The following is a 12,888-nucleotide window of genomic DNA, read 5'->3' as shown; positions in this document are numbered from 1 at the left end:
ACGTTGCAATTAAAATATACTACTTTAATAATTTTTTGTCAATTTTTAATGTTATTGACAAGATAAATGGTTGGTCAAAAAAGTATACCATATTTTAAAAGAAGTAAAATTCGTTTCAGTCCAACTTTTTACAAATACTTTCTCATTCCAAAGTTAGTATCTGATTTATTTCACTATCACAGCATTGGATCTATGTTAGTGAGAGTAGAAAAGAAGCTACCGCACACAAAGGCCCAGCCAAATTTTGATATAATTTCTAAAGCTGGATTACGACCCTTCCTTTCATTTCTTTCTTTCTATCTATCTACATCAGTGTGTGTGCATGTGTGTGTGTAACCAGAAATTTTTATATAAGCAGAATTATTTGGTGCTAACGTGAAGTAACTAGAAACTATATGTACACTTTTATATATCCAACAGAAATGAGTTTATGTCCACTAAAAGACATGTGCAAGAATATTCACAGCAGCTTTCTTCATAATAGCCAAAAACTAGAAACATTCACTACAGGCATCAACATAGAATGGAATTTTTAAAATGGAGTATATCTATAGTAAACAGCAATGAATAAGACCAATTACTATACATAACAAGGCGGATGAAACTCACAGACATGATGTTGAGCAACAGAAACCAGTCACAAGAAAAGTATATATTTGTGTGTATGTTTCTTATGGTTCTATTTAACCGAATTCAAAAGCAAGCCAACCAATCTATGATGATACAGGTCAGAGGAGTGGTTACTTTTGATGGGGTCTTACTGAGAGGGGAAGCAGGAGTGATTTCTGGGGTGCTAGAACTCTGAGCAGTGGGTACAAGTTCATCCAACTGTACGTGCAACATGTGAGCACTTCCCTCTGCGTAAATGTCACCTCAACAGAAAAAGTTTTTTAAAATGAGATTGATTTTAGGTTCTCTTAGAATTTAACAATTACTAGACTATAAGAGGAACAAGCATTTCTGTAACCTGTGCAGTCAAAAATACCTTGAGACTATGGGAAGTTGTTCAAACTAAAATGATGAGGAATGATAAAAACGCAAATGAACTAAAAGCTCAGTTAACAGTTTTGAACGACTCACATATATGCTCCTAAATATCTAAAGAAGTCTCCACTCAGTAGTGGTTCACCAAGTTGCAAACCCAACATCTCCAAAATCAGGCCAGTCATCTCTGCTACTCTGCATTTCCTCCTTCCTTCTGTATCTCATTGAGGTTCCATCATTCATTTATTCAAGTCAGAAACAGGAATCATCCTCGACCCTCCCCCTCCATCAGCCCCCTCTCCCATCTAACTATTTCCAACTCCAGTTTCCATAAACTTGATCCCCTCCTCCAATCCTTCTACCAGTTTCTGGCTTAGATGAATACATCTACCCCTTACTAGTCTCTACCTCCGTGCAGGACTGCTCTTTTCAAATCTGGATTTGATTAGGACTCCTCTACTGGGAATTTTTCAGTAGCTTCCTGTCACTTTTAGGCCCAGATTCAAAGTTTTAAACATCATACATGGGACACTCCGGGGAGCGACGCCTGCCCCCTTTTCCACCCTGTCTTCTTACACCTTTATATGGCATGCTGTCTTGGTCTTTGCTCTGTTCCCTGGCTCCCCAGCTCCCGTCACTTCCGTCAGCACCTTAAACCTCAGCTCTAGCACAAGAACAGGTGGGAGAGCTCACCTCACTCTCCGCACCCTCGTGCCCCAAAGCTGGGTTAGTTTTCCCTCCTTCTGTGGGCGGCCCTGCACACCACTCTGAGACGTTAAGGACGCCATGCTGGTTGTTTTAGTCAGCTGTACGCTCACAGAACTGCGGCCTGCTGTGAGACTGGGGCTATGGTACTGACCGTGGACCTTCACTGCCCAGGGCAGAGCCTGTACCTCAGCATCTATTTCTTGAATAAATGAATGATCAAATCAGTAACAACAATATGCAAATTAGGCACTTACTAACATAAGCTCAGACCTCTAGTGCTACCAGCCTAAACCTGGTTATGGGCCTTACTGATCATGTCAGAAGATGCTGGGTGACAGGGGAGGCATGAGTGAAAGTTCTGGATAGATGCAACGGGGTGAAATCATCGCCACTGCTAAAATATTCAACAGTGGGATGAGTTACAAACGTTATCTCCATTTTCAGAGAGACAAGAGCAGCAGAATCACCCAGAAAGACTGATGCTCACATATTTCCATTTTGAATAACATGATTATCATTACAAAACATAAAACTGACTTTTTTTTTAGCATAGTATGACAGAAAAATTGTTCATGGAACCAGTTAGCTAAATGGCCTTAAAGTACTATTTGGCAGGGAATTTTACTCTGATGAAGCATTGCATCATAAATCATTTAATTTGTGCTATAGATATTTACACTGTCATAGCGCTAGAAATATGCAGTATGATTTCAAGTGAAAATATGAGTTTGGGGAGAAAGATGAAAACCCACTAAAGGAGCAGAAATTCCGAAATCAATTTTTTAAAAAAACTTAGCATTCAAAATGACTGACTTCTAACATCAGAATGATCAAGGTTTAGGATTGATCTTTTTACATCCCTGCCAAGAGCCCACCACCAGAGCATTTATAAATTTACAAATATAAACAAAACATGGCAAAATTTAAACTATTGGACAACTTATTTTTCTACAATGAGTCATAATTAACCTTCAACATTCGGAGTCTTAACTAAGTATTAATGTATATTAAGAGAAAGACACCAAAGAGTGCAATACCCTTGTTTCATCACCTAAAAACAGCTCCCCAAACTCCTCAGCTCTGAGGCTTCATTTATTTAATGTCCTCTAGAGCAGAGCAGCTGAGGGTATGAACTCGGGAGCCAGGACGCAAGGATCGATCCCAGTTCCAGCAATTGTCAGCTCTGTGACCTCGGGCAGGTTACTTTGCCTTGCTGTGTCTCAGTGTCCTCATCTTTACAGAATGTCTACCACTTGGGCCATTGGAAATAAAATGAGTTAATTCATGTCATATGCCTAGAAGAGCACCTACATGATGCTTAATCAATGTTAGCATTCACCATCCCTGCGCACGGGTGGATACAACAGTAAATGAAGACAGTTCCTGCCCATGGGGTTATCACACTGATAAATACATTATTATGAATGTTAATAAGCAATATAAAGAGTGTATAACCCAGTCTGAGAATGATCGCAGAAGGCAAAGTATTTATCAATTAGATTCTGAGAGCCAGGAAAATGTGAACTAATATCCAGTATTTTGCAGAGGTCCTCAATTTGAGTATTCCACTGAATAACAGAATTTGAAAGACAGAAAGGTAGTAAGAAGACAGGCCCTAAAATTAGTGTGTCTGCAGTTTCTGGAATCACATACATAATTAAACACTATTATAAAAGCAATCAGCTTAATGTACAAAAAGATCATGAATATAGATTTATGAGCATTATTCTTTTATAAGATTGAAAAATTTTTAAAAAGCAATATAGCAGGCTGGCCTGATGGAGCAAGAGTTAAGTTCGCATGCTCCACTTCAGCGGCCCAGGGTTCGCTGGTTCAGAACATGGGTGCGGACCTATGCACCGCTTACAACAAGCCATGCTGTGGCAGGAATCCCACATATGCAATAGAGGAAGATGGGCATGGATATTAGCTCAGGGCCAGTCTTCCTTAGCAAAAAGAGGAGGATTAGCGGTGGATGTTAGCTCAGGGCTAATCATTCTCAAAAAAAAAAAAAAGTAAGATGAAGCAAGACTAAGAAGATAATAGTAAATAAGCAAATGAAGTACCATCCTTAAAAATAACCATTGCTAACTCTTGGCCTTTACATTCTCTTTTGGCAAGGTCAAACTACAACTGTGCAGTGGATCAATCAAATTTTTATGATACCAAATTACAGTTTATAACTTCTTGAGCAGGTCTTTCATAATTTAGCTTTTCTTGACCCACTTCAAAGATCAGGGCAATTAATTACTAAACAATAACAGCCATAGCCACCATTTACTGGGAGGTTTTTATGTGTCAGGAAGGATGTATATTAATCAAATCTTCATTTTTATGTGCTTCGGTTGTTAAATACTTCATGTTAAAAAAGCACCTTATTCCAGCACCATAACCAACTGGCATTTTATATTTATGTTCCAAAGAAATTCCTGGGCTTAGTTTATAAAAATGGAAATAAAAGCACAGAACTTTTTGGTCAGAAAATAATATTACCTTTCATACCCTCACTAAAATTAGGTCAATATCTAAAAATATGAACTATAACTAGAAAAAAGTCAATATCATTGAAATGCGTTATTTTTAGGAATACTTATAAACCAATTTTCTTTAAAGGAATGGGTAGTAATCAAAATGCTAATTTAGCCACCTACTCTGCCTCCTCAAGATAGAAGCAAGGCACTCTGTGAAGCACTGCCCAACAATAAAGAGGATACTACAAAAGTAGGACAGAGACATCAATTTTTCTTGCCCTGTGCATCTTTCCTAAACACAAAATATACATTCATGCCCAGCGATCAGCATGTAAAAGATCAATTTTTCCATGGATTTCTTTTCTCATTCATACACTAATACCCATAATTCAGTTTTCTTAAGTATCTGTACATATTATCATAAATATACATGGCATTACAACTATCAAAACCTAAAACATCCCAACCATAAAATAAGCAAAGATGACTGAGGCATAACTAAAAATATTCTTTGATTAAGACGTTATTTTTTTTCCTTAAAATTCAGTATTCAATGAATTTTGGCAGGCTCAATTATTTCTACCAAAATCAGTAATAGTAATGCACATCACTGCTACAAAATTCATGTTAAGCATAATGTGAAAAATATGAGTAAAAATTGAACCAATAAGTGACCCCAAAAGAAAAAAATATGGAAATAAAACACAGAAACAAGAAAAAATACACCTGGGAAAGAGGTATTGGAAAATTCTCTCTGAACAAAACGTTTTTCCCCCACTATGAAAACAGGAGGTTTTTATGGTAATTTCTGATTGCAGGTATAGTTAATGTTATCTCTTTAGATGCATTTGAAAGCACAGGCTTTGGTTGCAATGCTGTTCTCATTCTTTAAATCACTGATGATGAGAGAGGACGTGTTGGGGAAGGTAGGGAAAAGCAGAGAAATGGGTTGAACACAGTGGGCTGAAAGGAAAAACTGGGGGATACTGACAAGTCCCAGGCAGCCAGGATTGCCAGGGGGCACTAAGGATGCTCTCAAGGAAGACAGGAAATGGGGAGGAAGAGGAGGAATGTCACAAATGTAGGCACTATTAAACTTCCATCTTAAGGCAATGCTGATTCCATATTCTCCATCAAGTAGCCTGTCGGTCAAAAAAGGAGGAAAAAATCCCCTAATTTCTACTACTACTACCATCTATAACGGCAAAAATCATATGGTACTTTGATAATTAATACTCCTCAAATTCTGCTCAACAAATATGTACCAGACTGAATCTGATGCGTATTTTCTATTACTTTGGCTCATCTGATCAAAACAAGAGAAATTTTCTCTTTAAGTTTAGGTATAATTAATCCTTCTCGAGACTTTTATTCTTCACACATCTACTGTATACAGTGAGTATGAATATCGACAGCATATTTTAAATTAAATGAAAAAGGAAAAAGCAATACGTCTAACAAACTCTCCTACCTGGTGGTATCTCCTGTTGTTCTTCTGCAGGGGGCACAGGTACTTCTAAAAGAGACAATAAAGTTACAATCCATTACATACTGCTGACCAGTGTTTGAGATACAGATTGCTGGCATTTAAGTTATGCTGATTATTTTTACACACTTTTTTGCGATTCAACGCAATTATCATAAAAGGATTAGGTTTTTACACCATCACAACAAAGAATTAGCTATAACTTCCTAACATGTTGCAAATTTCTCAAGCATTCTGCACTTCAGGCTTTACGTGATCTGCCTAACAGACTCACCTCAAAACTCACCACCCAGCAAAGGAGCTGGGAGCAAAGCCAGAATTTCAAACTTTTGCATCACACTTGATAACAAAGCCGAAGAAAGACAGTTAGAGCATCTTGTTTCTTCTTTAAAAAGTTTTTACTTCACAACCCTAGTTTTAATGTGAATGAAACAATATAAAGAAATGAAATTTAAATAGAATCTTAAAAATAAATCACTATCTTTAATAAAGTTGCTTTTGAAAAATAATCTTCAGGGGCCAGCCCTGGTGGCCTAGTGGTTAAGTTCGGCATGCTCCACTTCAGCAGCTTGGGTTCAGTTCCCAGGCATGGACCTACATCACTGTCTATTAGTGGCCCTGCCACTATTATGGTTATTTTCTATGTGGCAGCAGCTTACATACAAAACAGAGGAAGACTGGCAACAGATGTTAGCTCAGGGCAAATCTTCCTCAGCTAAAAAAAAAAGAGGAAGATTGGCAACAGATGTTATCTCAGGGTGAATCTTCCTCAGCTAAACAAACAAATAAATAATAATAATATTCAAGATAACATATTCTAACACTAGCCAAAAATGTGGATATGAATTCTTAACATCTTGTCTTTTTCCCTGGCTCCTTCAACACTTACAATCAAAGACACTGTAGAGCTCACCAGCCAACGGTGTAACGAAATAGTAATCTGATCTGCTTCACAAAATTACATCACGTATTACTATCTTCATATCTAACAACCCATTTGACATTACCTTCATCTAGAGATAACACTACATCAGCTTTCCTTTTGCTCCTTAAGATTTGTAACAGGCCTTGGTCAAAAGAAAGAATTTTTGACAGCATTTTCTAAAACTCAAAATATTTGTGTAGCTGTTTTAAATCATTTTTCTTCTTGCCTTAATTTGCCTCTAATTATAAGAATGATATATGTTCAAAACAGAAGATTTGGAAATATTTACATAACAGTAAAAAGGAAAGAGAAAAATCTCACACACATTCCCACTGATGACTAGCATTCTGGCCTATTTCCTTCTTTCAGTGGAAGTACTGGCCAGCTGCGTTGCGACAGCCTTGTTAATGGTTTGCCTGTTTATTTGGTTCGTCATCATTTCAGACATATTAGCATTTTACCAAATTTACCAATATTTTTCTCAGAATTTCCTTTACTTTTGTCATTTTAGGTACATTTGAAAAAATTGTGTACATCATAAAGTATTAAGCTCTTGTTATTTCCATCGCTGGTGTGACACTAAGAAAGCCTTTATTATTATCGCAAGATAAACTCAATTTTCATCTGATTTTATTCTGAAACAACGTACACTCAAAAAAATTATCTGAAATTTATTTTGGCAATGATGTAACAAGAGGATTTTTAAAAAGGAAATAGCTAATTAATTATATCAGCACAACCCAAAAGGGCTGCCTGTTGATATAGCCGACTTTTTCTTACTCCAGGACTTTTTAAACCCACTTCGGTCTGGCTTTCACTCCCATCAATTTACTCAGATGGCTTTCTGCCAAGATCACCAACCATCTCCACAGTGGCAAATGCACCTGATACTTTGTCCTGAAATTCCAGTCGCAGTGGCATGGAACATATTCCCTCTTTCCTTGTGTTCTTTCACATTCCTCCCCACTGGTTTTCCTCATGCCTCACCGGTTGTTCACGTTCCACCAAACCTCACAACGCTGGAATCCTTGGAGCTCAGTCCTGCCTACTCTCTGCACTCACCTCCAAAACGATCTTACCTGTTTCCATGGAGTTCATACCATATTCATGGTGATGGCTTCCAAATGCTTATATCCATCTCAGATCTTGCCCATCTAGTTCAGACTGGCATATCCACCTCCCTACTTGATACCTCCACCTTGCTGTATCACAAAATTCCCAAATGTAAAATACCTAATATTGAGCTTTGGGTTTATTTCCCTAAACCAATTTCTTCTAGCATTCTAGTTTTCTTCTCCGCAAATGGCCCCATCATCCACCAGTCACTCAAACCAAACCAAAGGCCCCCTTTATTCTTCTTTACATCACAACCATTAGAAAGTTTCATCAGCTGTAATTCTAAAACGTATGTCAAGTTCAAAACTTTCCCCTCCACTTCCACTGCCATGATCTTACTCCAGGCCACCATGATCATTTCCCTGGATACACAATAATTTTCCAACAGAGTGGTCCCTGCTTCCATTCTTGCTCCATCCAATCCATTCTCTAACTAGAAGTGAAAGTAATTCTTCAAAACATAAGTCAGATTATGCCATCTCTCATTTAAATATTTCCATAGATTCTCACTGTACTTAGAATATAATCCAAATTCCGTACCAGGTCCTTCAAAGCCCCGACTGACCTATCTCCTGTCTCTTTATTGCTTAAGCCAATTCAAGTTCAGTTTTCTGTTACCTGAAATAGAAAGGAACCTTAATGGCACAGATGGGGAAGAACAGAAGGGTTTAAACACAGGATTGATATAGTTAGATCTGTACTTCTGAATAGATTATCCTAACGGCATTGTGAAAGATGGATTTGAAGAGGACAAGTATGGAGTTAAGAAGACTTGATGGAAGGCCACTGCCATTGTCCAGGAAGATGATGGGGGGCTGAACTAGATCACCAGAGCTACAGAGCAAAGACTGGATTTGAGAAATATTCAGGAGGCCTAGTCAACAGGACTTGGGATTAGCTACAGAGGGAGAGGTGGACTCAGTGACGACTCTCACATTTCCGGCTTGGGAATCCGAGTAAGTACTGATGCACCCAGCCAAGATAAGGGAAGGGGGTAAAGAGAAGGCTAGTGGGCATGGGAAGATGACGAGTTCCCTCTCGCTGTCCACTCAGGTGCTGCAGAAGCACAGAAACCGCAGGTTGGGCTGACGGTGTATAGTCCGGACCCCCACAATCCACCAGAAGGAATTCCCTGAGCAGTCTCTGCCACGCCCTCTACTGGCTTATGAAAATGCCTGAAAACTCTTAGGAAAAAACTGTATTTCTAATACAAGAAAGGCAGGGCCAAGTTGCATATTCTGGTGTTTAGTTCTTTTATAATAATATATGTGGGGTGGGTTGGATGAAGTTCTTCCTAGGGATTTTGGGTTTCCATTTTCTGATTCCAACTGAATGAAAAAACAGACTCAGCTATATTCTTCAGAGAACTGAGCAAGAGGAGGTAGGAGAAAATGCGAACTCAGTCCAGCCCACTACATGAAGATGAACCTGCTTGTACACAGTGGTCCCAGAGCACCTGTGTAGGCGTCTCTCCCAGCAGCTAAGTGGACAACGAGGGCAATTCTAGTGGCCCTCATTCCCTCCATGCCCGTCTATGTGCTCCCATTAGTCAACGGTACTATTATCTATTCTGCCTAGCCACGCTCAAGAGCAGTAACATTTAATCTGAAAACTGATAATTAGTGGCTCATAAATGAATTCTGAAAGTAATTCTATGAGCAAAATTCCCCATTACATGTTCCTTGTGGCAACCCACTGCTGTAAAGCATGGGGACCCCGCAGTCAACTGCAGGCCCCAAGCCTGGGTTGAATACCAGCTTAGTCATTGCCAGCCGGTAACCTGGGGCCAGCCCCTTGACTTCACTCCAGTTTCAGTTCTTCATTTGTAAAATAAACACAATGATATTTGCCCTACCTCCTCTTCAGTGTCTTCTGTGAGGAACACCTGAAATCACATATGAGTAAGAACTTTGCAAAGTGTTAACTAGACTAATCTAAGTTGTGTTAAAGTACCACTGTGTAACATATGCCACAATTTTTATTTTTCAGAAACCATCCCTTCACTTTCCAGAAAAGTTTTTTCCAGCTGAATAAACAACATTTTAACCCATCTCTGCCCAAGGCTGACCTCTTCTCACGAGATCATTTCCTCCTACTTAGAGTAGCCCTCCTCACTTTAACCAGTTATTTTCTATCACACTTTTCTGTTTGTATCTCCGTCACTGCACTTTTCATAATCTGTAATTACTTTATCATGTTTGGCCACTAGAATGCCAGCCCTGAAAGCAGGAATTCCATCTTCCTCTTTCACTCTCGTCCTCCCAGCCCCTGGGCACTGCACAGATAGCAAAGAGTAAGTGCCCAACTGTTGAATAAATGAACATAATTTTAAAATGAAAATTAAAACTATTTCTATAAAGTTAACTTACCTTCTAAAATTACGTTTGAATCTTCTACAGCATTATCTAAAAAAAGGCAAACACATCTTACGTTAGCTCACCTCCACTAGATCTTTAAATTTACTTATATCAACTCAGAGACCTATACTGGGCTCTTTTTAGACTAAGGATTCTTATCAAGTATTTATACTTGTATTTATACTCAAGTATTTATACTAGAATATCAACTTTAATTTCTAAATTATATTCAGAGAATACATTAATAAGTGGATACTAACCCTGCTGACATAACCTTACACCATAAATAGGAAATAAATACACCAATAGTACTTCCTTGGTGACTTGAAAATATCTTGTATTTCTTACTACGTCTATGTTTGTTCTACACATTACACGAGTTTTAACAAGCACAGGGTGGCTGACTTGCAGGAAAAGTGTGCTTAGAGAAAAAGCTTACCTGAATTTTCTATCCCTTCATGTTCCAATGGCTCGCGTACTATAAAACACACACACAAAATAATCCTTTAACACTGCACAACTCTCATGATAACACAACACTGGCTGTAGAAGTCAGGAGCAGAGACAATGTCTAATTTATCCTTGAACTTCTGGGGCTTAGTTGCTGGGAAACGCAGGCTACAGAGCAGGGAGGGGATGAGTTTGGTCTGGAGTGAAACAGGCCTGGGTTCAAATTCCACATCAGCCACTTTGTAGCCACTGGAGATGGGCAGCTACATATACTTCCTTCTTGTAAAACGGGGAAAATTAAAGTTCCTCCCCAACCGCTTGTTACCAGGATCCAATAATTTGTTTATTCCCAGGTGGCATGAATTTCCTTTTCTCACTTCCTTCATGTCTACAGTGGACATTCTGAGTTACCCAAGGCTCCACTCTGCTTACCACTCTGGGTCCAGGTTTTCACCAGGCAGATTCTCGCCTTTGTTTAGGGAACAGTTCTCAGATCTTTCACCTGGGGGCAAACACCCCTGCTGCCAGGCCCTCAGAATGAGGACTCAGTTGGCAGACCCTTAATTCTGTACCCAAGCCACAGCCCATCACCCATTTCTCCTCTTATCTGCTGGCACAGGGCTTACTGCTGCTCTGCTCCGCTGCGGGGAGGGCTCTTGTCTCTGCCGCAGTCCCTCTGCCCAGTCGGGTCCCAGCTTTCTTAGTCAACTTGATCCCTGCTTTTTCATCTTCCAAAATGCTTCAAATTTTCTGATACACTAGGAGCAAACTTTCTCCTGTGCTTTCTAATTTATAACCAGCACAGTTATAAATTTATTCTTTTTATTCACCTTTAATAAAGAAAAATTTTGGAGCACCTTCTATCTTTCAGATATTATTCTCTGTGCTGCTGGAGAGCAAGGAACACTTTTTAATGTACTGTTCTCTCTCCTTTGGTGGTTCTCAGAAGACGAAGGAGCAAGGAATATTTGCTGACTGCCACCCTGAACTGTGTCAGCATTTACATTTGCTCAAGTCTCTGCCAACCACGCGAAGAAGCCCCTTCTTGGGCCTGCTTCCCCTTGCCCTCTCTTTCCCCCATTTCACAATCTAATTTCTTCAAAGAGTCATTTACATTTGCTGTCTCATCGCACTTCCTCTGCTCAACCTTCTCCAATGTGTCCTCCGGCCCCGACCACATCAGGCTGAGAAGCTCCACTGAGCCCAATGAGCACCTCATTGAATCTAATGCACACTTTCACAGCTCCCACCCTAATAACTAATAAATCTCTTAGTAGTTCCTTCCTTTTCAAACACTATTGCCCTGGGACTTAAATGTGAACTTACTGTCTTTTTATTGTTCCATTTCTCCTTCCCAATCTTCTTTCATCAAAGGCCAGCCATAAGACCTCCCCCCATCCCACTCTATCCTCACTCCTTAAGTGACCTCAGCCTTTGGCTTCAACTACCACGTACATACTGATGATTCGCAAACTCACAACCATGAATTAGACTTCTCTTCTGAGATCTAAACTCTATCCGTCAGCTTATTTGATATTTCCCCTTGGATGTCTCAACATGCACTATCAACATGCACAGACTGGACCCATGACCCGTTTCTGCTTTTCTGTCTCGCCTGTCTTAGGAAGAAAGTGCTACCATCCACCAGGTGTATAAGCCAGATCAGTGGACATGGTTCTTGACATCTTGCTCTCTCTTCACAGCTACACCCACACATCAAGCCCTATCAATTTTACCTTCTAAATATTTCTTGGCTTTGTCCACTGCCCTGCACCTTCACTGCCACCACCCTGGTTTAAATCATCTCCGTCCGACTTCTGTCCATTGAAAGCAGTTCTTGCCAAGGTTACCAGTGAGGCCTCTGTTGTACCAGATCGAATGTACGTTTTCAGTGTTCATCCTGCATGGGTCCTGAGCAGCATGCACACTGCTGAACGTCCCTTTCTTGAAACTCATCTCCTTTGACTCCTCATATGGCAGAGATGTGCTTCAGGGCATGATCAGATGTGGGTAACTAGTCTCCCCAGTTTCTCTCCAGTTTATTTCCTACAGGTTAGACCCATTGTTCTTTACAAAATGCAGACCTGAAACTGTAGTGCCTTCAATAGTGCCCTAGGGTGAAGATGAACACCGCTGACCTAGCCTACAGGCAAGCCCTGGACCTGGACCATGTCACAATATTAGCTCATGTCTGTCTTCTTACTCTCAGCCCTCCAGACACATCTGCCAACCTCAGAGGCTTCATACCACTTTCCAGCCACTTTCCTCCTCCCTCATCAATTGCTCTCATCTTCAGCTCGAGCTTCAGAGCAGCCTTCCCTGGTCCACCAACTAGGTAATATCTCTTTACCATATACCTGTGACACACTGTACTCATTCTCACCAGCACTT

The 12,888-nt window shown here is 39.9% G+C and overlaps 1 protein-coding gene across 13 annotated transcripts in view; it reads right to left on the bottom strand.

The window, feature by feature from the left end:
• Nucleotides 1-12,888, bottom strand: part of ASPH (aspartate beta-hydroxylase) — a 208,930-nt gene that overhangs the window by 114,947 nt on the left and 81,095 nt on the right. For all 13 annotated transcript variants that reach the window (XM_070221499.1, XM_023648544.2, XM_070221503.1 and 10 more), the window contains 3 exons: nucleotides 10,487-10,525; nucleotides 10,060-10,095; nucleotides 5,635-5,679 (listed from right to left, as the gene is read on the bottom strand). In XM_070221499.1, the coding sequence (XP_070077600.1) occupies nucleotides 5,635-5,679; nucleotides 10,060-10,095; nucleotides 10,487-10,525 (120 nt within the window). The remainder of the gene's footprint in view (nucleotides 1-5,634; nucleotides 5,680-10,059; nucleotides 10,096-10,486; nucleotides 10,526-12,888) is intronic.

This window comes from Equus caballus, chromosome 9, assembly GCF_041296265.1.
Source record: "Equus caballus isolate H_3958 breed thoroughbred chromosome 9, TB-T2T, whole genome shotgun sequence".
Lineage (NCBI taxonomy): Eukaryota > Metazoa > Chordata > Mammalia > Perissodactyla > Equidae > Equus > Equus caballus.
This window is presented reverse-complemented; position numbering and strand designations above follow the sequence as displayed.